Raw genomic sequence first — 25,052 nt, 5'->3', positions numbered from 1 at the left:
AATATTACATGTTAATAACTTGATTGGAATTATAACCTTGAGTTGACAGTTTGATACTTTGAAAATTTTGAGCCAGCCCTACCCCCAAGGGCTGTAGGGTGGGGCCCAAAGGAGTCAGTGTGCTAAAATTTCTTCATTTTCCTTGTTTAGAATCAGAGGTGCTAGTTTCAAATACTTTTTAGTCTTAAATCTGTATGCTAGATATTGAATAAGGTGGTTTTATTGTTTTTTGTCACTTTGAATAATATTTCTGTTCATGTTAAAAACATAATCAACTGTCTGTATAAATATATCAGGTGACCGTTAAGGCCCATGAGCCTCTTGTATCTGTTATTTATCATCTGTAGAAAGATGTACAGCCTGAGGAATTGTGATTGACTGAGATTCTGTGGATACATATTTACCAGATACATGTATATATTTAATGTATAAACATGCTAATTTCATTGGGAAAGCTATTTTATCAACAAATATAAACTCAGAAGAAATATTATTTTGCTACTTTTTACATCCAAATTTCATGTATAAAAATATAAATAATATAATAAATATAAAAAAATAAATATCTTTTTTTTTCAATCATCATCTTCAGAGTCAGAATTATACATTTAAAACTGAAATTCTCCAGGCCTACAAATACTACAATTACAGAAATGTTCATGATTGTTTAGGATCAAAATAAGCTACAAGAAATAAAGCTGTTCTGTAAATTCAGAATTTTAACGTTGTCAGTTCGAGCAAATTATGTTGCATTATTATGTATAATGACAAAAAATAATGAAAAAGACGCTAAAAAAGAAAATGAATGGATATTAAAAGAATAATTCATTAATTTTCCAGGGAAAAAATAGCCATTAAAATGTAACAGTTACAGTGATTTCTTAAAATATTCGAAAAACTAGTAAATGGCAAATATTCCATGAAAACACTTAATTTGATAGGGATTTTAATGTGTTAAATTGGCATTAATGAAAGATAGTGCCCATCATTTATTTAACTGCAATGATCTTGTTTTGTCAGGGTCCATCGCTCCAGGCGAGTTTGTCAACACGGCCATGTCTGTACTCGAGGGAATTTCTCAGCATCCGGCCATACTGACCGAACATGATGGGGTCATCATAGAGACCGTACTGCCCATCCTTGCTACCCTGGTGGAAAGTCAAAACGGTCAGTTTGCTTTGAACACTGCGATGCTTTTTCATTTTGTTCTGCAGACATTCAAAGTTTGCAGTTTATCATTAAAGATTTCGTGTGTGGTATAAATTTTGTACAAATCTTCAGTCTCTGTGTACCGGGAAATGTTGATGCAGTTTAGCTTTTGTCATTTTGGCCCTCAGTAATTAGGGCAAAGGATTAGGGAAGTTAAGGGTCATTTCCAGCCTGATCAGGGATTTAGAATTAGTTATATTCTTAATTTGGGATAAATGAAGTACAAAAATATGAAGTTTCAAATTCATTCAACAACTGGTATAGGAGAAATGGCGTAACAAAGAGAGGTGTATACCCACATCTATTGTGTTATTTACGATGAAAATTGGCTATTTTTGAAAGCTTCCGCATACATCAACCAAATAAATATTTGGCATGCTGAAACATTGTCATACCAGTGGTAATTCGTAGAAAGGAATTCTAGGTTGTCACATAAGGAGGTTTTTATTTCTGCATGCTAACAGACAAAAAACACCATATTTTGGCTATTTCTGCATAGCAACGCAATTTTGTTGCTGTGGTGGGACATCTACGCATGCTCAATGAAATAAATCTGCAACAGAAAAGATAACCCGAATTGACCAATATGATGTTTATAAAGAAAATAGGTAAATAAGTTTTAAGTTGAAATTTTTACTTTTTATTGTTTGGCCCGAAAATGACCCGTCACGCCCTAAGTCCTTTATCATGACAGCAAATATTAGTCTCCTTGAAGAGATGAAAGTACTGAAGACATGTTGTTGAGATTTTTTCTTTTTATACTATTTCTTTGTCCATAAGGTTAATTTTTTTTGCTTTTATAATATATATATATTTATACCTGTTTACAACTGTATATAATAAGTCCAGTGTGTATTTCCCAGGAGACACCAGAGCGCTGTCCCTGCGTCTTATCTCCGACATGGCCACAGTGTACCTGAGCCAGGAACAATATGAAAGCGAGGCCAAGATCAACATTACACATCTTCACAAAACTGTCAGTGACATCCTCCTTCCTAAGTACGTTTATTTTGTAGCTCGTTTCTTATGATTCTTCATTTCATGTAAAGATAATTTGAAGTCCTCATAATAAAACTTCTAAAAAGAAAATCAGTTTTAGACGTAAATATTTATCGAAATCATTTATTGCCATTTTTCCTTCATTTACACATGAGTTCTATTTAGATATCAGATTTATTGTGTATCTTTTGTTACCCGAAGTGCATACTTGTTATTGCATGTCAAATAATATGTCAAGAAAATAATTGGTTAGAAAAAACTTCATTTTATGCTAAAGTTCAAGATGTGGACTCAAAAAACCCCTATATGATGTAGCAAAAAAACACCTATATGATGTAGCATAACTTTGATATCAATAATGGCCTTATCACATATTTTTTGATTTTGGAAGGAATTTTTTCTTGAATTTTTTTAAATTTTCATTCTGAAGAAGATTGAAAGTTGGAAATCAGTTTGAGATAGGTACTGAAGGATAGAGGTAAAGAACTTGTACATAACTTTACCATGTGGTGTATAACAGGTTTGAGTACATCCTACTGGACCAGGAACCGTTGCCTAGTTACGGGATGAAGCTTCTGCTAGCCCTGCTGGAGCACAGCGGAACCTTCATCAAACAGTTTGAACAGCTTGGGCTTGTCTCTGTTATATTCCAAGTTCTTCTGGTGAGTTTGATTTACTCACTGTTGTATGTTTAGTAATATTTTAAGTTCATCTGTGATGTTTAGTATACAGTTAAAGTATGGGGTTGAGGGATAAAGCAAGTTTCTGGTGTCCCGAGACCAGGTCTATTTCCCGAGGCGAAGCCGAGGGAAATATACATGGTCAAGGGACACCAGAAACTTGCTATATACCTCAACCCCATACTTTAACCGTTTTATTATACCGATACACAGTGGAAAGATAGTTTTAACTAGAAAATATTTGTAAACCACAAGCTGTATAGCTTCAAGTCCCAACTACCCTTTTGATGTCAATGGAGCCAAATGCTTCCGATTTCGGTAGCAAGCTCCGCCCACCTCGCGCGTCGCTTCTNTGTAGGACCACCAGAGTATTCCCCTGATTAATGCTGTAACACTACTAAGTGTCCGTTTGATGTGTTCTGTAGGACCACCAGAGTAGTCCCCTGATTTATGCTGTAATATTACTTNGGGATATATTCGATTTAACCAATTACTTTTATATAGAGTAAATAAAGTAGAGGTATAATAATAATACTTTGTATTCTTCAGGCCCTGCACTATTTTGAAAACATGCCTAATATTCAGTAGTAGATTTTAGATCTTCAGATGTTTTATAATATTTAGAAAATCACATTTGTGTTCAGGAACAATAAATAAATTGCAAGTATTTGAAATCTAGAATATTTCTGAAAATAAACTTCACATATAAGAATAGTTCATGTTAAATCATTCACCTCTGCATAGTTAAACTGGACTTGCCCAGTTTTTGATTTGGTAAGGTTCAAATGTGACTTTAGGGGTGAATGGGTTAATAGCAATATGAAAATTAAGATTTTGGTAAGTTTCCATGGACCTGTAGGGCCTGTATTCATGATTTTGTGCTCAAGCCAGATTTCTTGTACTGGTTATAAATAAATAAAAAAATAATATTTTGTCAATGATTCTGAAAAGATTTGAAGATATTTAGAGCCGAATACTGTTTACAATGTTTACATTTGACTAAATGATCATTTGGCATTATTAAAGCTATAGTAACAAGAATATATTGGTCGGAGCACAGAATCCATGCTTGAGCATGAGAATGGTTTTATGAATATGGGCCCAATACCCTAAATATGGTGTACAAACAACATATACTTACATGGTATGTTTAATAGGATCAAGCCCCTGATTAATGCTGTAACACTACTAAGTGTCCGTTTGATGTGTACTGTAGGACCACCAGAGTATTCCCCTGATTAATGCAGTAATACTACTAAGTCTCCGTTTGATGTGTTCTGTAGGACTACCAGAGTAGTCCCCAGATTAATGCTGTAATACTCTAAGTGTCCATTTTGATGTGTTCTTTAGGACCACCAGAGTAATCCCCTGATTAATGCTGTAATACTACTAAGTGTCCGTTTGATGTGTTGTAGGACCACCAGAGTAGTCCCCTAATTAATGCTGTAACACTACTAAGTGTCCATTTTGATGTGTCCTGTAGGACCACCAGAGTATTCCTCTGATTAATGCTGTAACACTACTAAGTGTCCGTTTGATGTGTTCTGTAGGACCACCAGAGTAGTCCCCTGATTAATGGTGTACTATTACTAAGTGTCCGTTTGATGTGTTCTGTAGGACCACCAGAGTAGTCCCCTGATTAATGCTGTACTATGACTAATTGTCCGTTTGATGTGTTCTGTAGGACCACCAGAATAGTCCCCTGATTAAGGCTGTAACACTACTAAGTGTCCATTTTGATGTGTTCTGTAGGACCACCAGAGTATTCCCCTGATTAATGCTGTAACACTACTAAGTGTCCGTTTGATGTGTTCTGTAGGACCACCAGAATAGTCCCCTGATTTATGCTGTAACACTACTAAGTGGCCGTTTGATGTGTTCTGTAGGACCACCAGAGTAGTCCCCTGATTAATGGTGTACTATTACTAAGTGTCCGTTTGATGTGTTCTGTAGGACCACCAGAGTAGTCCCCTGATAAATGCTGTACTATTACTAAGTGTCCGTTTGATGTGGTTTGTAGGACCACCAGAGTAATCCCCTGATTAATGCTGTACTATTACTAAGTGTCCATTTTGATGTGTTCTGTAGGACCACCAGAGTTGTCCCCTGATTAATGCTGTAATACTATTAAGTGTCCGTTTTGATGTGTTCTGTTGGACCACCAGAGTAGTCCCCTGATTAATGCTGTAATACTATTAAGTGTCCGTTTTGATGTGTTCTGTTGGACCACGAGAGTAGTCCCCTGATTAATGCTGTAATACTACTAAGTGTCCGTTTGATGTGTTCTGTAGGACCACCAGAGTAGTCCCCTGATTAATGCTGTAATACTATTAAGTGTCCGTTTTGATGTGTTCTGTTGGACCACCAGAGTAGTCCCCTGATTAATGCTGTAATACTACTAAGTGTCCGTTTGATGTGTTCTGTAGGACCACCAGAGTAGTCCCCTGATTAATGCTGTAATACTACTAAGTGTCCGTTTGATGTGTTTTGTAGGACCACCAGAGTAGTCCCCTGAGCAGTGCGGTACAGAGTATAGCGGGTATACTGAATTGTCTGGTCAGTCACCGAGAGACCAACATGAGGGACCTTTATGACCAGGGTCAGCATTGATTAGTACTGTATACCAAGACATTTTCGCCGCGGTTTAATTTTTACTTTCTTTGCCTTTCGCAATTAAGGCGAATATATCATGACAAGGAATATTAGTATGCAACATATCAGATAAATTAAATACGTGTGGAGGGCGAAATTAATGCTGGGCGAATATTGATTTGACCTGTGAAGGGTGAATTTTTGACTGGGCGAAAGTCTCCTGGTATACAGTATATGATGAGCTATATCATCAAGACATATTCGGAACCAAAAATGTTAACTTTTGTTAGAAATTTTTCTTGATTGACACGAATATCATAGGAATCATCATAATTTATTGTGAAATGAAAATTAATAAATTAAAAAAAACGCAATAGAAAAAAACCCAGACCTCAAGACACAACAAGAAAACAAAACAGTCATTTTGAACTGTTTTTTTTTCTCCGAAAAGACTCAACTTTCCACAAGATTCCATTTCTAAGTTCTGCATAAATGCAAATCTTCTTCATTGATAGATTCAGTAGATTTGATCTATTATAAAAGAGGCAAAATATCAATGACGTTTCCTGTTTCTTTACAGGCCTGATAGACTATTTCTCGACACTGTTCTTTGAGGTGTCGGCGGCGTGTTTTGAGGGAGACGAGAGGGGAGGGGACAGTAAAGCCACCTACACCATGTTACAGGTGCTCCTCGATACCCTCAACAGTATGCTCAAGTATGTCTCCGAAATCGTGAGGAAAGCCCTGCAGGTAAAGATTACTACTTTTCTATGTAATTTGATATTTAAAATATGTTCAAATTACCATATTCAAATGAATGAGCTAAAGGAGATGTTTCTTTAGTTATTGGTTCTCAATTTAATTTTATTCATTTTCTCCTGCTAAAACAATGGTACTTCAATGACAAGGTTGACAACATTTAAAAAGAATATTTTCGTTTTACAATATATTGACTCTTTTTCCCATGATTGCTCAAATATCCAGGTGAGTGATACTGACCCTCTGGACCTCTTGTAATTTCGTTGATTCCATGGGGAAACTTTATCCATGAAATTCAAAGGTCCACAAGGTAATAACAGGTTTGATATAAAGCAATTTTCTGTTTGAGTGGGTACTGGTAATCCATGAATTCATGTACCCATGAAATGTTGTCGGGAAACCCTGAAATTTGGGCCCCAAGAAAATATTTGATTTCACAGTACTCCATTCCCACATGTTAATTAAAAATGACACCTAGCTATGTGTTAAGTTCACCCACCTCTGATGTTACAGACGAAGAAGGCGGGGATGGATGGAGGAACACGAGATGCTGAGGATGCGGAGCAGTTACTTCTCATTAACAAATCTCTGACAGATGTTACGAATGTCCTTACTCAACTGGTGAGTACACGTGTAAAAACATGATATTCAACGGCTAACCTTATTACATTGTTTTAAATTTAAAGCCTGTATCTGGGCACTCAGTGTTACCCAGGGGGAGAGGGGTGTATTTAGTGTTTCTCTTACCTGTCCCCTCCCTGTCATGTTGTGATTCATTGGTCATCACTCTAGGTTTAACGACTTCATACTGTGGATGAGTGGGGGGCAACGGGACATTTGTGTCCTACATACATTTGAAATTACTCCTCCTTTGTTGCTGTTGAAGATATGTTTATGAGGAAAGATTTAATGAATAACTTAACATATATATAGCAGTTATACATGTCTGTGACCCTAATTAAGATTTCTTTATATACCAACAAATGAAAACCGAGGTAACATCAGTTGTGTAGAGGATATGTAATGCTCTCCCACTAAGTGCTGTGATGATTTCACGAGTATTGGTAGAATACCAATATCTTTATAGGAAACTATCAAATATTTTTTCTTCTTTTATTTTTCACTTAAAAAAACAACAAAACTTTTTGACATTATATGCAGTGATCATGTGATATTTCTGTGATTTCCCATGTTGACAGCAATGTCGTATGTCATTTTTGTTGCATTCAATGATATACTGTATAAGTGGAAATTCTCGTATGTGGAAATGTGTATGTTCTGACTCTTGTAAGTTATCGTGGTATGGACATATTTGTGTTGTCAGTGGGTCTGAAATCTGTATACTCTATAATATAATCGATAAATTAATATTTGTGTGTAGATGTTTTATTCGACGCGAAAAATGTCAGCATTTCCACATTCGTAAAATTTCCATTTTTACAGTAATTGACAGGTATTTGCTGGAGAATTTCATTGTCTTCCTGCTGTAATAGACTCAGTTTCTATCATTGTTGACGTAATCTATCCCCAGCTGTATTGTGACGACTCCGACGTCCAGGATCTGGCCACCAAGTGTCTGTCTCTCCTGGTCCAGCTGTTTGGAGGCGAAAACAAGGATGCCATGTCCTTGGAAAACATGGTCAGTCACTTAGTAACAAAGTCTGTAACTGTAATATTATCATATACTTGTCCCTGATATGGGTTGTTTAGCATGTGTGATACTGCTAGCTGTATGTCTTGTCCATATCCGTAACCCATATCCTCACATGCCATATCTGCCCAGCATGTGCCATATCTGCCCATCATGTGCCAAATCCACCCAGCATGTGCCATATCTGCCCAGCATGTGCCATATCTGCCCATCTTGTGCCATATCTGCCCATCATGTGCCATATCTGCCCATCATGTGCCATATCTGCCCAGCATGTGCCATATCTGCCCAGCATGTGCCATATCTGCCTAGCATGTGCCATATCCGCCGAGCATGTGCCATACCCGCCCAGCATGTGCCATATCCGCCAAGCATGTGCCATACCCGCCCAGTATGTGCCATATCCGCCCAGCATGTGCCATATCCGCCCAGCATGTGCCATATGCCCAGCATGTGCCATATCCACCCAGCATGTGCCATATCCGCCCAGCATGTGCCATATGCATTAAACTTTGGGTTCAACACTTTCAGAAAAAATCACCCCTCAAACTGGTAGTGTACACACTGTATATATACATCTTTATTTGCTATTCTGTTCATTTTGTTTTATTTTAGGTAGAATATGATTAAAGTTATTATGAAATATAAATTTTCTTCATGTTTTGTGTGTTATTGCTAATATAGAGCAGTGTATGATAAAAAGGTTACTATTAGGATCATTTCCATATCCTTGACCCGTATCGGCCCTTGACCCGTATCGGCCCGAGGGGGCCAGAATGACACGATGAATGTATGTATATATGACTGTGAAATGAGTTGTTATCGTTAAACAAAGAATTGTTCTGTGATTGGCTGATGATCAAATAAACACAGAGATCCTAATGTTTGCCAAAAAAAATATCAGGACTTTCATCTGAAACTCGACAGATAGAAATGAAATGATTGAAAAAAATCATAAATAATATATAGAAGTATGATTTACACTAGTTTTTGAACAATGCCCACCTCGCTGGTAATGGTTGATGTGAAAGGTAGATGTGTGAAATTGACTGTTCAAGGTGTATAAATGTTTTAACAGTGTTTTTTTTATTATTCATGCTGGTATGAATGCAAAACAGTTACTTCCATATATAACATGAAGGCCTAGCAGTCTTCATGCATTATGTATGTACATGTAAATAACCCATTTGCATTCGTACTGTATGACATGGTATTACCATAACGATATGAATCGCGGTTCATGTTACCATGGGCTTCACAATATCATATTACACTAGCATGAATGTTGGAAAAAATTCTGCTCAGCCCCTTTCAAGTTTATTAGTTTAATCTGCCCTAGGTATTGATCACTTTTCCTTGTTAGGACACATATTTAATCTTACTTTCATTTTGTTTAATTACAGGACTGTTACAGCAGGGCATTGCAGAAATCTGATGCTAAAAGACAAAAAGTTCTTCTTCGAATCATTAAACGCCTGGTGAGCTATAGTGGTACATTGTTATGTCGGTACGAAGGATGTTTGAAATGTTTTTGGGATAAGTGCTACCTAGACCTCACACACTAATGCTAATTTGTTAGAGTTATTTCTCTTTAACTTTTAGTTAGATTTGTCTAATTAATTGTAATCATTAAATTATTCTGGCATAGCGCGGCAAAATATTGTTATATTTATCACTTCTTTCACCCTATTTGACTGTAACATTACAGTATCATTAGCTAGGATGCAGTATAAGGCTAGCTCTGAAGAATTGTTGAAAGCCATTTGGAAAGTAAAAGAAGAATATACATACGAATCATTACAATGACAATTTTTTTTATTTTTTTTATTTTCCCAACAAAATAACATTTAACAATTTATTTCAATTATTACAGTATCAATATCTTCTTGTGTTTCCACATCTATCTATGTCTAATGATTATAGGGCATCTTACTTCCGGTTCATACAACCGAAAACGGTCGCAAACAGCTTAATCCTTTATTCTAATATATTGGTTGTGGTGATATTTTTTCGCTAAAATTAAAATATCATAAAAAGCGGGTTCCACTGTTGAATAAAACCCTGTAAAGCTTACCTACAACCTTAAGACATTTTTACGTCAGTCCATTTGTTGCTGACAATTGTGGTGGCCGTTTCAGGTAAACAGATGATAATTAGTTAACATCCGGTCAAAAGCTATGTACATTGGCTTCCATGTGATGATGCTATGAACTTTTACATAATTTGCGTGATGATGCTGTGGTTGCATCTCATAATTTATGTTCAATTCATTTCAGCTGAGCACTGAAAAAGCACATGTGGATCTGATGAAACAACATGGCGAGGACTTGGCCATGACAATACGTAATCTTGTACAGACAGGGAAGTGAGTATACCAGTGGTTACCAGGGGTGTAGCTAACCCTTGTCTGGAGTGGATTCATTTAGGGTCCAGGGCAGGGCCTTGGTAGGGGGACAAGGGCAGGGCCTTGGTAGGGGGACAAAGGGGGGGCCTTGGTAGGGGCACAAGGGCAGGGCCTTGGTAGGGGGACAAGGGCAGGGCTTTGGTAGGGGGACAAAGGGAGGGCCTTGGTAGGGGCACAAGGGCAGGTCCTTGGTAGGGGGACAAGGGGAGGGCCTTGGTAGAGGGACAAGGGCAGGGCCTTGCTAGGGGGACAAGGGGAGGGCCTTGGTAGGGGCACAAGGGCAGGGCCTTGGTAGGGGACAAGGGCAGGGCCTTGGTAGGGGGACAAAGGGCAGGGCCTTGGTAGGGGGACAAGGGCAAGACCTTGGTAGGGGGACAAAGGGAGGGCCTTGGTAGGGGGACAAGGGCAGGGCCTTGATAGGGGGATACGGGCAGGGCCTTGGTAGGGGGACAAGGGCTGTGCCTTAGTAGGGGGACACAGGCAGGGAATTGGAAGGGGGACAAGGGCAGGGCCTTGGTAGGGGGGCAAGGGGCAGGGCCTTGGTAGGGGGACTCAGGCAGGGCCTTGGTAGGGGGACTCAGGCAGGGCCTTGGTAGGGGGACAAGGGCAGGGCCTTGCTAGGGGGACAAGGGGAGGGCCTTGGTAGGGGGACAAGGGCAGGGCCTTGATAGGGGGATACGGGCAGGGCCTTGGTAGGGGGACAAGGGCTGTGCCTTAGTAGGGGGACACAGGCAGGGAATTGGTAGGGGGACAAGGGCAGGGCCTTGGTAGAGGGACAAGGACAGGGCCTTGCTAGGGGGACAAGGGGAGGGCCTTGGTAGGGGCACAAGGGCAGGGCCTGGGTAGGGGGACAAGGGCAGGGCCTTGGTAGGGGGGCAAGGGGCAGGGCCTTGGTAGGGGGACTCAGGCAGGGCCTTGGTAGGGGGACAAGGGCAGGGCCTTGATAGGGGGATACGGGCAGGGCCTTGGTAGGGGGACAAGGGCTGTGCCTTAGTAGGGGGACACAGGCAGGGAATTGGAAGGGGGACAAGGGCAGGGCCTTGGTAGGGGGGCAAGGGCAGGGCCTTGGTAGGGGGACAAGGGGCAGGGCCTTGGTAGGGGGACTCAGGCAGGGCCTTGGTAGGGGGACTCAGGCAGGGCCTTGGTAGGGGGACAAGGGCAGGGCCTTGCTAGGGGGACAAGGGGAGGGCCTTGGTAGGGGGACAAGGGGAGGGACTTGGTAGAGGGACAAGGACAGGGCCTTGCTAGGGGGACAAGGGGAGGGCCTTGGTAGGGGGACAAGGGGAGGGCCTTAGTAGGGGGACACAGGCAGGGAATTGGAAGGGGGACAAGGGCAGGGCCTTGGTAGGGGGGCAAGGGCAGGGCCTTGGTAGGGGGACAAAGGGAGGGCCTTGGTAGGGGCACAAGGGCAGGTCCTTGGTAGGGGGACAAGGGGAGGGCCTTGGTAGGGGGACACGGGCAGGGCCTTGGTAGGGGGACAAGGGGAGGGCCTTGGTAGAGGGACAAGGACAGGGCCTTGCTAGGGGGACAAGGGGAGGGCCTTGGTAGGGGGACAAGGGGAGGGCCTTGGTAGGGGCACAAGGGCAGGTCCTTGGTAGGTGGACAAGGGCAGGGCCTTGGTAGGGGGACAAAGGGAGGGACTTGGTAGGGGCACAAGGGCAGGGCCTTGGTAGAGGGACAAGGGGAGGGCCTTGGTAGAGGGACAAGGACAGGGCTTTGGTAGGGGGACACGGGCAGGGCCTTGGTAGGTGGACAAGGGCAGTGCCTTGGTAGGGGGACACGGGCAGGACATTGGTAGGGGGACAAGGGCAGGGCCTTGGTAGGGGGACAAAGGAAGGGCCTTGGTAGGGGCACAAGGGCGGGGCCTTGGTAGGGGGACACGGGCAGGGCCTTGGTAGGGGGACACGGGCAGGGCTTTGGTAGGGGGACAAGGGCAGGGCCTTGGTAGGTGGACAAGGGGAGTGCCTTGGTAGAGGGACACGGGCAGGGCTTTGGTAGGGGGACAAGGGCAGGGCCTTGGTGGGGGGACACGGGCAGGACATGGGTAGGGGGACAAGGGCAGGGCCTTGGTAGAGGACAAAGGGCAGGTCCTTGGTAGGGGCACAAGGGCGGGGCCTTGGTAGGGGGACTCGGGCAGGGCCTTGGTAGGGGGACAAGGGGCAGGGCCTTGGTAGGGGGACTCAGGCAGGGCCTTGGTAGGGGGACAAGGGCAGGACCTTGGTAGGGGGACAAGGGCAGGGCCTTGGTGGGGGGACACGGGCAGGACATGGGTAGGGGGACAAGGGCAGGGCCTTGGTAGGGGACAAAGGGCAGGTCCTTGGTAGGGGGAAAAGGGCAGGTCCTTTGTAGGGGGGAAAGGGCAGGGGCTTGGTAGGGGGACAAGGGGAGGGCCTAGGTGGGGGGACAAGGGGAGGGCCTTGGTAGGGGACAAAGGGCAGGTCCTTGGTGGGGGGAAAAGGGCAGGTCCTTTGTAGGGGGGAAAGGGCAGGGGCTTGGTAGGGGGACAAGGGGGGGGCCTAGGTAGGGGGACAAGGGGAGGGCCTTGGTAGGGGACAAAGGGCAGGTCCTTGGTGGGGGGAAAAGGGCAGGTCCTTTGTAGGGGGTAAAGGGCAGGGGCTTGGTAGGGGGACAAGGGGAGGGCCTAGGTAGGGGGACAAGGGGAGGGCCTTGGTAGGGAGACAAGGGGAGGGCCTTGGTAGGGGGACCAAGGGCAGGTCCTTGGTAGGGGGACAAGGGGATGGACAGGCAGTGTTTTTGTTTTGTTTTGCTGTTTGAAAAGTTAGTGGATTCACCAGCGCACCAGTGTATAGGCAGCTACGCGCCTGGTAACATATTGTTGCATGATTTCAGTATGACAGCATTGATAAACCAGATTTTTTTTAAAAGGAATGAAATGTGAACATTGTGCTGGATGTATTCCCAATGTAACTTTTTGAATTCGTAATTCAGTGAGTCGGGAGTACTATTACAACAACGGATACTGTATACTGACTTTAGCACACTCAGAATTTACGGCATTATCAAATGTTCACAGGTTAATTAGCACATTAATAAAAATGGCTCACCCACAACATATGTAATAAATGTTTACAAATGTCAGCTTACTGAAATGTCAATAAGTGCTAACATGATATAGCCTAATAGCTTAAGCACAGAAAGCGTTAAAATAAGACTGACGCTAAAATATGTACAGTTTCAGTACCTTGACGGATAAATTGTTATATATTTCAGTTCACGCGCCGATGTTGATGTACAGTTTCAGTACCTTGACGGATAAATTGTTATATATTTCAGTTCACGCGCCGATGTTGATGTACAGTTTCAGTAACTTGACAGATAAATTGTTATATATTTCAGTTCACACGCCGATGTTGCTTTGACTTCTCTTGCGGCTGATATTTTGAAATTAACGGATTTCCATCGGTAACCAGAAGGGAAACAAACACCACGGTTGTGATCTGAAATTTCCATTCCATTTTAAATGTGACATTGACGGCTCTGGACAGAGGTCATTTGTGGACAGCGATCTGGACAAAGGTCGTTTGTGGACAACGATCTGGACAAAGGTCGTTTGTGGACAAGGATCTGAACAAAGGTCGTTTGTGGACAATGATCTGGACAAAGGTTGTTTGTGGACAACGATCTGGACAAAGGTAGTTTGTGGACAACGATCTGGACAAAGGTCGTTTGTGGAGAACGATCTGGACAAAAGTCGTTTGTGGACAACGATCTGGACAAAGGTCGTTTGTGCACAACGATCTGGACAAAGGTCGTTTGTGGACAAGGATCTGGACAAAGGTCGTTTGTGGACAACGATCTGGACAAAGGTGGTTTGTGGACAACGATCTGGACAAAGGTCGTTTGTGCACAACGATCTGGACAAAGGTCGTTTGTGGAGAACGATCTGGACAAAGGTCGTTTGTGGACAACGATCTGGACAAAGGTTGTTTGTGGACAACGATCTGGACAGAGGTCGTTTGTGGACAACGATCTGGACAAAGGTTGTTTGTGGACTTCCGATACTTACATGCCTGTAATTTACTAACTTATAATAACAATTTTTTTCATTGTTAAACTGGTTCAGTGTTTAATATGTACGTATGGTTTAGAGATATGTATGGATGTATGGTTCAGAGATATGTATGGTTCAGAGATATGAATGGTTCAGTGATATGTATGGTTCAGAGATATGAATGGTTCAGTGATATGTATGGTTCAGAGATGTGTATGGTTAAGGAAATTTTATGTTCAGTAATTTTAATTTACATGTGACTATGGTTCAGAAATTTCTGTGAAGGGTTTATTTTATTGATGTATATTATAATTATAAATTTAACTAGAAACTCATTTAAGAATCTACATGTAATGTTTATATATATACTTACAGATTGCATTTATTTGTCGGTTCTAGTAGGCAAGTGAGCTGAATCGATACGGTGGCATGCATCATTCTTAAGATTTATCCAAACCATGCAATTAAAATTACCAAGATGGCTGCCATGATTAGCAAAGACATTTCCTACCTCTTTTCCACGACAAACTATTAGGATTTTTCAGAAATTGGTATGAATAATGTTCTTGGCATCATTGACAATTGTTGCGATTTTCCAGGTTGAGATACTCTTTTTGTCCTTAATCATCAAATTGTACTTTGTTCTGCAGTTAGAGTGTAGCTTTAAAGATAATGTTGGATGAGTGATACAGGCCCTATGGGCCTCTTGTTTATGTTTTTTGTGAGAGTATCTTGCTGAGGTACTGGATTGTATAGTTATCTTATTAAGATTGTAGGGTACCTTTATTTACCGACTTACCATTCCACTGTGTCCGTCCATTTTGCACTTTTTGTGTTCAGAAAATGTTTACGATCAAAGTCAAATGGTTGTTTGTATGTTGTATTAATGTGTGCACATGGAAAATGTGAATAAATTTTATAGTAAACAATTAATTTTTTGTTTTAAAATCAATTTTCTCTTGAAATGGTAGCTATCAAATTCATGTAATCATTGAAATATATATATAAAAACACAAAATTAAGTTATTTGATTTTTTTAATACCCAAAACCATATATTACAATGTTTAGAATGTACAATGTTGCGCACACTTTCTTCCTCTCAGTTTTCACGCCACACAACTTCAGCCTCAAACTGACAAGCTTACACATTACGAAGTATAAAACACTCAAAGCTTTCTCATTCATCCTCCATCACCTGGCATACAACAAAAATAATAACCAAAGCTTGTCAACACTAAAATCATCATATCACTGACTATGTATATCATCTAGAAACCATGTATATTCGCTAGGGGTACCTTGTTATTCTAAATGATTTGTCTCTTTAAACTTTCTGGTTAAAATTAATAAGAAATATATTATGTAACATATCTTCAATAAGATTCCTCAGCTTGGAAATATGTAATGTCAAAGTTTTACTTTATACACAAACAATGTACATATTAACATGTTATAACGTTTCAAGACCGACTGGTCCCTTTGTCAAGTTATGAGTGAGTGAGCAATTTGTATTGTTTATCTGTACAACGAAGTGACGAAATTGTATATTTCATATTTTTACTCGACCGGGTATGTTTCGCCTATCAATAGAGAGTGTTTGTTAAACACACTGTATCAAATATCGTTCTATAGGTGATCTATTCAAACTGCTCACTCAATCATAGCTTGACAAAGGGACCAGTTGGACTTGAAACCCTACGACACGTTTAATATGTTCATTGTGTATAAAGTAAAGCTTTGATATATGTAATGAACAATTTATTTCCTGATTGTGTCCAGAAAGCGATTTGTACAGTTTTTACAAATTCATTTTAAATAGTATCCCAATTCCGAAACCTCCCTTACTGTAGGACTCGCATCCATCCAGAAATTAGTTTCTCTTACTCCCTGGAATATGTCATAATAAAATCCAAGGCAAATAATAAGCTGTTTCATTGGTTTCAAGTAAAAAAAACCACCTGACCTATGTCTGAATCACTAAGATGATAACTATGCTTTGAAGATTACAGAGGAGCGACACCTGGTTTTAAAGTCTGTCAATTTTACCGTTATGCTGCTGCATGATTCTCTTGATGTGATCAAAGGATCAAACTGGTCTACTTGTGGCATCCACAAGGTCGCACAAACAGAGCCTTCAATTTTGTCACGACATATTCCAGTTTGGAGTTTCTAGCTAGGATGACTTGCATCTGGACACAGACACTTCAAGTTCTATACAAATCTGGAAATATACACATTATTTCCCCGAGTAATGGAAGAACTATATCTATCAAAAGTGATTCACTTTTTATGTGGATTTAATTTCTAGTTTTCATTTTACAGTGAAAAGTTGTTCACACAGAAAAATTCTGCTTGTAACATTAACATAGGTGGCTAGGAAAAGTTGATTGAAAAGAATTGCTTTTATTTACCAGAAATTACGAGATGCGTGAAAATTTCAACCCCCGAAAATTTCTCTTTTCCAGTATGTACAATGTGGATTTCCAATCCAAATTAACCTGAATCATTATCGATATAATGATGTCAAGCAGTCCTGTGATTTTTTATTTTTTTAAATTGATTTTCAATTAAGTTTAATTAAAAAGTTAAAAATCCATGTCAAATGTTAGGTTCTGTGAGAATATAACTATTCGCAGTAATACAAATCACCTCGTACACAAGTCAATCTCAAATATCAACAAACCCTCACGATACAGAAATATGACTTGATACTGATGTATAAGCTAGGCACCTACTATGTTACAGCACTATCAAAGCCAAGCATACATAAACTGTCCGTCCATTATCTTTGTTGAGATGTCCAACAACTTTGATCAGGCTCTTTTAATAATTGCATGGAAATTTAAACTTTTGACAGAATTTTTTTTACCTTGGACACCAAACATTTTTGAATAACATTTCCATGCAAACAACAACATTGCTAATTACAAGGGATTTTATTTCATACAAAAGTTGTGTAATCAACTTATGAGGAATAAATTGTGAAGATTTGTTTTTAAAGATCTTTCTTACTGTCAAAAAGAAAATTCCAAAAAATAGTAGTTTTATTTCATACAAACACCAAGCTGTAAGCAAAATTCGGTGACATCATTTAAAAATATGATCTTAGTGAAGAATCAATTTTTACATTGTAAAACCTGCTTATTCAACAGATGTTTAAAGATGAAAACAATTTCAATATGGACTTAATTTTGCCCCCTCCATTAATTGCAGAGGGGGAAAATGTCTTGTCAGGGAACAGAATCTATAGTACACTTGTATTTCTGTATAGAGAGGCTCAACTGAAATAATTTCCATTTTGTGAATGAAGAAAATCAATCATTTCTAATTTCCTGATTTCATACATTATATAATGTTTAAATCAAAATAAATTTTCTAAAAATATACTGAGATATTTTTAGTCAATACGTGATGTCATAGTCCAACTGTAATAACATGACATCACAGTTAGTCCGATTATAGTAATGTGATGCCAGTTGTCCAACTATAGTAGCGTGATGTCAGTTGTCCAACTATATTAACGTGATGTCAGTTGTCCAACCATAGTAACGTGATGTCAGTTGTCCAACCATAGTAACGTGATGTCAGTTGTCCAACCATAGTAACGTGATGTCAGTTGTCCCCATAGAAACGTGATGTCAGTTGTCCAACTATAGTAACGTGATGTCAGTTGTCCAACCATAGTAACGTGATGTCAGTTGTCCAACCATAGTAACGTGATGTCAGTTGTCCAACCATAGTAACGTGATGTCAGTTGTCCAACCATAGTAACGTGATGTCAGTTGTCCAACCATAGTAACGTGATGTCAGTTGTCCAACCATAGTAACGTGATGTCAGTTGTCCAACCATAGTAACGTGATGTCAGTTGTCCAACCATAGTAACGTGATGTCAGTTGTCCAACCATAGTAACGTGATGTCAGTTGTCCAACCATAGTAACGTGATGTCAGTTGTCCCCATAGTAACGTGATGTCAGTTGTCCAACTATAGTAACGTGATGTCAGTTGTCCAACCATAGTAACGTGATGTCAGTTGTCCAACCATAGTAACGTGATGTCAGTTGTCCAACCATAGTAACGTGATGTCAGTTGTCCAACCATAGTAACGTGATGTCAGTTGTCCAACCATAGTAACGTGATGTCAGTTGTCCAACCATAGTAACGTGATGTCAGTTGTCCCCATAGAAACGTGATGTCAGTTGTCCAACTATAGTAACGTGATGTCAGTTGTCCAACCATAGTAACGTGATGTCAGTTGTCCAACCATAGTAATGTGATGTCAGTTGTCCAACTATATTAACGTGATGTCAGTTGTCCCCATAGTAACGTGATGTCAGTTGTCCAACTACAGTAACATGACGTCACAGTTAGTCCAATTATAGTAACATGACATCATGAACAAGTAAAACAAATTTCTGTCAATACCAATGACATTCTTTTTAACACTCTAGCCATGCATGTTGAAACAAAAATCAAGGTTATAAAATTACAATATGTAAACAATTTCTATTATCATGGATTTAAATTCAATAACCTTGTAACTTTAATGGGATAACAAATTACGCATATCGTAAATCTTATTTTCATAGTGTACCACATGGTCTCAGTTTGAAACTGGTAAGATGACAAATCTGTACAAATTTGAAGTCACACATAATATTAGTAAAATATTGTAGTTCATTAGTTTCTTCATGAATTAAATTTCTAAATGAACATTAACGGATCCCCGTACCACTGCCAAAAACCGTGTGACATGACTATAGCTTTGTTAAATCATTTCTGAAAAGAAAACCACACCTTACAGGACTTTTATGAGAAATAATAAAAGATGAAATACACAAAATATAATCAACATCAGTGTGGCGAGACCGGGATTCTAACCCTAGGCCTTAGATTGCTATTACTATCGCTCTGACCGATAGAGCTACCTGCATGGTCAACAGAAATGCCCTTGCCCAACTGTGCTACTGTTATATCCAAGTAGAAGTTAAGGGGAGGTTACTCTATGTAGGAAAAAAAACAGTACAGTGGGACAGGGATCCTTTGAAACAGGAATAACAAAACTACTTCCATGTTCAAAGTTACACTTATGAAGCTTAAACTCATTTACCCCTGAAGAAACATTTGAACTCTCCCAATTCAAAGGTGGATTAGTTCAATATGAAATTTCAGGGGTGAATGAGTTCAACAATATAACACAGCTTTCTTGTAAAATAGAACATGTACAAAATAGGACATAAGGAATCTCTGTACACTTCAAACAACACAAACATTTCCATAACTATGTATGGCACATGTTTATAAATTAATTTGTTTCTTAACTTTGCTAATATTGCTTATTGTAATTTAACAATGAGCCCTTGCCTTTAATCTTTAATCAATTAACTCATTCACACCTACATATTTAAACTGGACTTGCCCAGTCTTTGATTTGGCAAGGTTCAAATGTGACTTTAGGGGTGAATGGGTTAAAATACAAAAAAAATCACAAACTTTCCTTGAACAATGTGCTCACAAACCAGGGACTGAATACAATTATCGTCACTGCCTTCTAGGAATATGAAAAGCATGTGCCTTTGAACATAACCGTATACAGATCATTTTCCTAAATTCTTGAAGTCTATCAATTTTGGCGTCTCATCATGAATTGATGAGAAGTAACACTCGACTAAGACTTCTATCATCCAATTTGAGTCTAAGACATTTCATGTTGATTTCTAATAGTACAATTGTATGAAGAATGATAAATTCATAAAAATCTATGGTTTTATGAACTGGAATGATTTGATAAATGTTATGTACGCATCAGGTCACAAGGTCAATTTGTAGGAAGTGATCTCCATCGGAGGTATATCGAGTTCGGAATGTGGGCTCCAAGTTCTCTTCTCATACATATGTGTAAGAGTGGTCTCCCTTACACTAACCACAGAGAGGTCTTTTAGAAGTGTACTTATAGTCACATTAGATGTCAGAGAACACTCTGTGCCATCTGAGGGCAAGGAACACAGGAATCCACTACGATGCAGCACTAGACTCGTACCTTGATAGTCTAAAACCTCATTAACAAGATTTCTGAGACTGACTAGTGTGATATCACATGGAAAGGGGCCCTGGGAGGGGGTGAACACAGGGGACAGAATTTCAGTGTTGACTTGAGTGTACATTGTCACTATGGGCTGTTGTAGGGCCTCCCCTATAGATAAAGCCAGCAGTGAGGGGAAGGTCGTGACCCCTGGTCCTGCTGACTGGGGCTCGGTGAAGGGTTCTATTTGTAAAATGAACCTACTGAGTGTGAGTTTATTGTCTTCCACCCCCTCTCCAAGGCCTCTCTCATCATCATACATCAATTGTCTCTCCAGCATCACCTCTAGCTGACCCTGTTGGAGCCCCGCCACACCATGCGGCTGGCCAGAGTGCAACGTCAGACGACACTCATGGTCCTCGAGCACCGCCATGCTGGTCATTGGGTAGTAGTTGGCCTCTGTACGGAGCTTTGTATCTGTGGAACGACCAATCAGCTGGAAGCCGTTCTCGTCTGTGTAGTACGACAAATTTGAATTTTTGATGTTGGTGTTGAACCTCATTATGATCTCCCGATCGTGTAGCTCCTGTGCGTACATATTGATGAGGTTCTCTATATGGAGGCCCTGCCCCTGAGCCCCAGGGTGGTGGTACACTTGGACAAGGTGCTGGATATGGCGATATATGACTTCCACCTGCGACATGAGTGGCCCCCGTGTCACTCTGACAATAGGAAGACCCTTTAGCGTGGGGCCAGCACCCTGTGCGGTTGGGTAGAAGAGGTAGGCTCCACTTCCCTGTGATGTGTATTGGAGAAACTCAAGTTGTATAAATGTCACATTTCCAGTTGCTTTATTCTCTATCTGTTTAAGCATACCGTCCTTGGGACTAAATTCAGCTCGTAAAAAATCATTCTCCAATACTATGGGTCCACTGAAGTGATTAGAATCTCGAGGCCTGTTCTGATAGAATCGTGAGTGTGGTGGCACAGCTAGTTCCTTGGTATTATAGATGGTGATTTCAGCTGGGAATGAGTTGTCATTTGTCACTTTCTCTTCTTTATAGAGGAAAATTGTTTCAATTGACAAGGGAGATAGCTTTTTGAGAAATACTATCTCGTAAACACGTTCGTGCACAGCACTTTTAGTATCCCAGACAGGATTGATTTGGTGGGGCACAACTTGGTTGTCGGAGTCACGAATGATAAGATGGTCAGAATTGACCAGTAGTGTCCACATCTCTGTTCGGTCATGCATGGTTGGATTGTACAGCATGACTTTAGAGCCAAACTCGACGACAGGAAGGACCTGCCGGCGTGGGAGTGACCGATGGTCAGAGTAGGACAGAGTTGGGCTGATGATCAGAGGAGAGTCTAATCGCCCCTGTGTCAACAGTGTTTGTGTCGCAATTGTCAAAACTTTCTGAGTGCTGTTGTACGCTGCCATTAGGAGGCGCTCAAAGTCCTCGACGACGTATGCCTTCGATGTGCCAGTGATGGCATCATGATGAAGAAACACGCCCAGGTTACGACGGGCTTGCTGTAAATGTGTCGCAGTCTCGTGGTAATACTTAAAGGGACGATTCCACTTTTTCATATAAGCTATAGTAAGTACATATAACATTTCTGCGGCCCTTAAATTTGCCTGTACGTCCCTTGACAACTTTTTATCAAACGGTCGAGTTGTGAAGTATCCTGTCCAGTAGGCATTGTTTTTATCAGAATACGGAAAAAAATCACCACTTAGAGAAGGAAACTGTTCAATTGGATTTTCCTGTTTTAAAATTTCTTCCGAGTTCCTTACAGCTTTAAAGTAATCGGACAGTGTTCCAAATTTAATGTTAACCTCCCATTCCTCCTTAGTGTTCATATACTGCATTAGCATATCGTAGTTCTGGTATTGTTTGTCCCACTCCGATTCCTGGTCGTATCGGAAATCGTCACCAAGTGGGACAAGGATGGTGTTGTACCGATACAAACTTGCCTTGGATCGGTACTGCCTGTACAAGGCCGTAGCCAGCACCTCAACGTTCTTCACAGTGACTGGTTTAGAGAATTCTCTGTGGAAGCCGTGATCCGCCTGCCAAAAATCGAACATTAAACACACATCAGGGTTTGGACCGCAGGTGTGTTTGGTGCCGTACAACATATACGGCATGGTGTGACACAGAATGTCAGTGTGTCCTGTAGTATCCCACACCTGTCGCCAGTTGAATTCTAAACTTTTATTCCTTGCTAGAGCAGCCTTTGTGGATTGATGTATGCGCTGAATAACCATGTTCTCTAAACCAGCACTTTTCCACAAGTAGGGCATGGTACCGGAATGTCCGAATGGGTCAATAGACCAGCTGTTGACTGGTTTGGTACGGAGATTTTCCCCAAGCCACTGGTGGCCTTCCATCAGCTGGTCAATGATGGAGTAATAGTGTGTGCTGGCCTCATCTGGCATCACCCAGCCACCAAGGACGATCTCAAGTTGGCCCCGTCTCACAAGACGCCGGACCTGCGCCTTGGTGTCGTCTTCCAGTTCGTTCCACCACATGCTCAAAAACACAGTCTCGGCCCAGACAAAGGTCATGTTTGGGTAAATCCTTAGCTTATGTACCATATTGTTGAGAATGTTTTTGGTTTTGGTGACATAATACTCCTCGACAGTCCGTTGCCACCCGGGGTCATTGTGGCTATGTGGCACCACAATCACTGTCAGTGGCTCTGTAGAATCTGATTTTTCTGTTGGTATCACATACTGGCCATTGCTTTTCATGTCATAGGTGGTGCGGTTTTTCAGCGCCTGTGTGGTGATAGTGGTTGTGGGTGTTACAGTACCCATGCCCTGGCAGACTTCGCGGGACACAGACCGTAAAACACGGCCGTGGTACGGTGATTCGCGGTAGATGGGTCGATTGCTCTGACCTATATCAAGGATGGCCATGAGCTGTGTGCTGCCCAGGACAACCAGCCCCACCAGGGCAACCAGGCCCAGGCCAGCCAAGATCAACAAGCGTTGTTGGAACTTCATCCCGGACTCATGTTTCCATGGTAACCAACAGTCGGTCACCAACGGAGAGTTTAATCCTACAACAGAGAGAAACAAAAATAATGTCAATCATTGTCTCTACTGAATTCAGTTTTAAGTAGTTGGGAGATATTAACCTACAGATGTGTTGTCTCTAATTTAGCCTGGTATGATGTAAACTGCAATATTTTCGCCTACAGGCTTTTAAAAACAAAAACTCTTAGTGTTGAATTTGCATACATATTTTTACAAATACTGATAACGTTATACATGTATATATAATGTTTTTCCTTGTTAAAAGTGCAAATGTCACAAAAAAAAATTGGCAAAAAAAAGTCTCCAGTGTTACAGTAAACACGAGTCCTTACCAATTCCACATTCCCACACTCTAGAGCGATTATTTTTTATGAAAATGAGTAATATCTTTTCAGTTTAACTTTTTGTACAGTAAGAGCACCCCCATAGCCAGATGGTTTTACTCTATTACATAAAATTTAATGCAGAAGTGCACTGATGTCTGTTCATGGACATGTAAGCTTGTAAACTGAAACTTGTCATAACAATAAAGGGACAAGTACAGTGAAACTTGTCTTAACAATGCGGGGACCAGTACAGTGAAACTTTTCTTAACAATGCGGGGACAAGTACAGTGAAACTTGTCTTAACAATGCGGGGACCAGTACAGTGAAACTTGTCTTAACAATGCGGGGACCAGTACAGTGAAACTTGTCTTAACAATGCGGGGACCAGTACAGTGAAACTTGTCTTAACAATGCGGGGACCAGTACAGTGAAACTTGTCTTAACAATGCGGGGACCAGTACAGTGAAACTTGTCTTAACAATGCAGGGACCAGTACAGTGAAACTTGTCTTAACAATGCAGGGACCAGTACAGTGAAACTTGTCTTAACAATGCAGGGACCAGTACAGTGAAACTTGTCTTAACAATGCAGGGACCAGTACAGTGAAACTTGTCTTAACAATGCAGGGACCAGTACAGTGAAACTTGTCTTAACAATGCAGGGACCAGTACAGTGAAACTTGTCTTAACAATGCAGGGACCAGTACAGTGAAACTTGTCTTAACAATGCAGGGACCAGTACAGTGAAACTTGTCTTAACAATGCAGGGACCAGTACAGTGAAACTTGTCTTAACAATGCAGGGACCAGTACAGTGAAACTTGTCTTAACAATGCAGGGACCAGTACAGTGAAACTTGTCTTAACAATGCAGGGACCAGTACAGTGAAACTTGTCTTAACAATGCAGGGACCAGTACAGTGAAACTTGTCTTAACAATGCAGGGACCAGTACAGTGAAACTTGTCTTAACAATGCAGGGACCAGTACAGTGAAACTTGTCTTAACAATGCAGGGACCAGTACAGTGAAACTTGTCTTAACAATGCAGGGACCAGTACAGTGAAACTTGTCTTAACAATGCAGGGACCAGTACAGTGAAACTTGTCTTAACAATGCAGGGACCAGTACAGTGAAACTTGTCTTAACAATGCAGGGACCAGTACAGTGAAACTTGTCTTAACAATGCAGGGACCAGTACAGTGAAACTTGTCTTAACAATGCAGGGACCAGTACAGTGAAACTTATCTTAACAATGCAGGGACCAGTAAAGTGAAACTTGTCTTAACAATGCGGGGACCAGTACAGTGAAACTTGTCTTAACAATACAGGGATCAGTACAGTGAAACCTTTC

At 40.9% G+C, this 25,052-nt stretch overlaps 2 protein-coding genes across 7 annotated transcripts in view; one reads left to right on the top strand and one right to left on the bottom strand.

Annotated features, from left to right (window-relative positions):
- LOC110449964 (serine/threonine-protein kinase ULK4-like) overlaps nucleotides 1-15,313 on the top strand; it is a 57,626-nt gene extending 42,313 nt beyond the window's left edge. For both annotated transcript variants that reach the window (XM_021497152.1, XM_021497150.1), the window contains 10 exons: nucleotides 1,021-1,167; nucleotides 2,073-2,208; nucleotides 2,729-2,870; nucleotides 5,382-5,487; nucleotides 6,061-6,230; nucleotides 6,753-6,860; nucleotides 7,771-7,878; nucleotides 9,294-9,368; nucleotides 10,167-10,255; nucleotides 13,652-15,313. In XM_021497152.1, coding sequence (XP_021352827.1) covers nucleotides 1,021-1,167; nucleotides 2,073-2,208; nucleotides 2,729-2,870; nucleotides 5,382-5,487; nucleotides 6,061-6,230; nucleotides 6,753-6,860; nucleotides 7,771-7,878; nucleotides 9,294-9,368; nucleotides 10,167-10,255; nucleotides 13,652-13,721 — 1,151 coding nt within the window. In that variant the 3' untranslated portion in view covers nucleotides 13,722-15,313. The remainder of the gene's footprint in view (nucleotides 1-1,020; nucleotides 1,168-2,072; nucleotides 2,209-2,728; nucleotides 2,871-5,381; nucleotides 5,488-6,060; nucleotides 6,231-6,752; nucleotides 6,861-7,770; nucleotides 7,879-9,293; nucleotides 9,369-10,166; nucleotides 10,256-13,651) is intronic.
- Nucleotides 15,314-15,792: 479 nt separating this feature from the next.
- LOC110449962 (alpha-mannosidase 2-like) overlaps nucleotides 15,793-25,052 on the bottom strand; it is a 126,225-nt gene continuing 116,965 nt past the window's right edge. For all 5 annotated transcript variants that reach the window (XM_021497147.1, XM_021497148.1, XM_021497149.1 and 2 more), the window contains one exon: nucleotides 15,793-23,400. In XM_021497147.1, coding sequence (XP_021352822.1) covers nucleotides 20,117-23,344 — 3,228 coding nt within the window. In that variant the 5' untranslated portion in view covers nucleotides 23,345-23,400 and the 3' untranslated portion in view covers nucleotides 15,793-20,116. The remainder of the gene's footprint in view (nucleotides 23,401-25,052) is intronic.

This window comes from Mizuhopecten yessoensis, unplaced genomic scaffold (genome assembly GCF_002113885.1).
Source record: "Mizuhopecten yessoensis strain PY_sf001 unplaced genomic scaffold, ASM211388v2 scaffold4849, whole genome shotgun sequence".
Lineage (NCBI taxonomy): Eukaryota > Metazoa > Mollusca > Bivalvia > Pectinida > Pectinidae > Mizuhopecten > Mizuhopecten yessoensis.
This window is presented reverse-complemented; position numbering and strand designations above follow the sequence as displayed.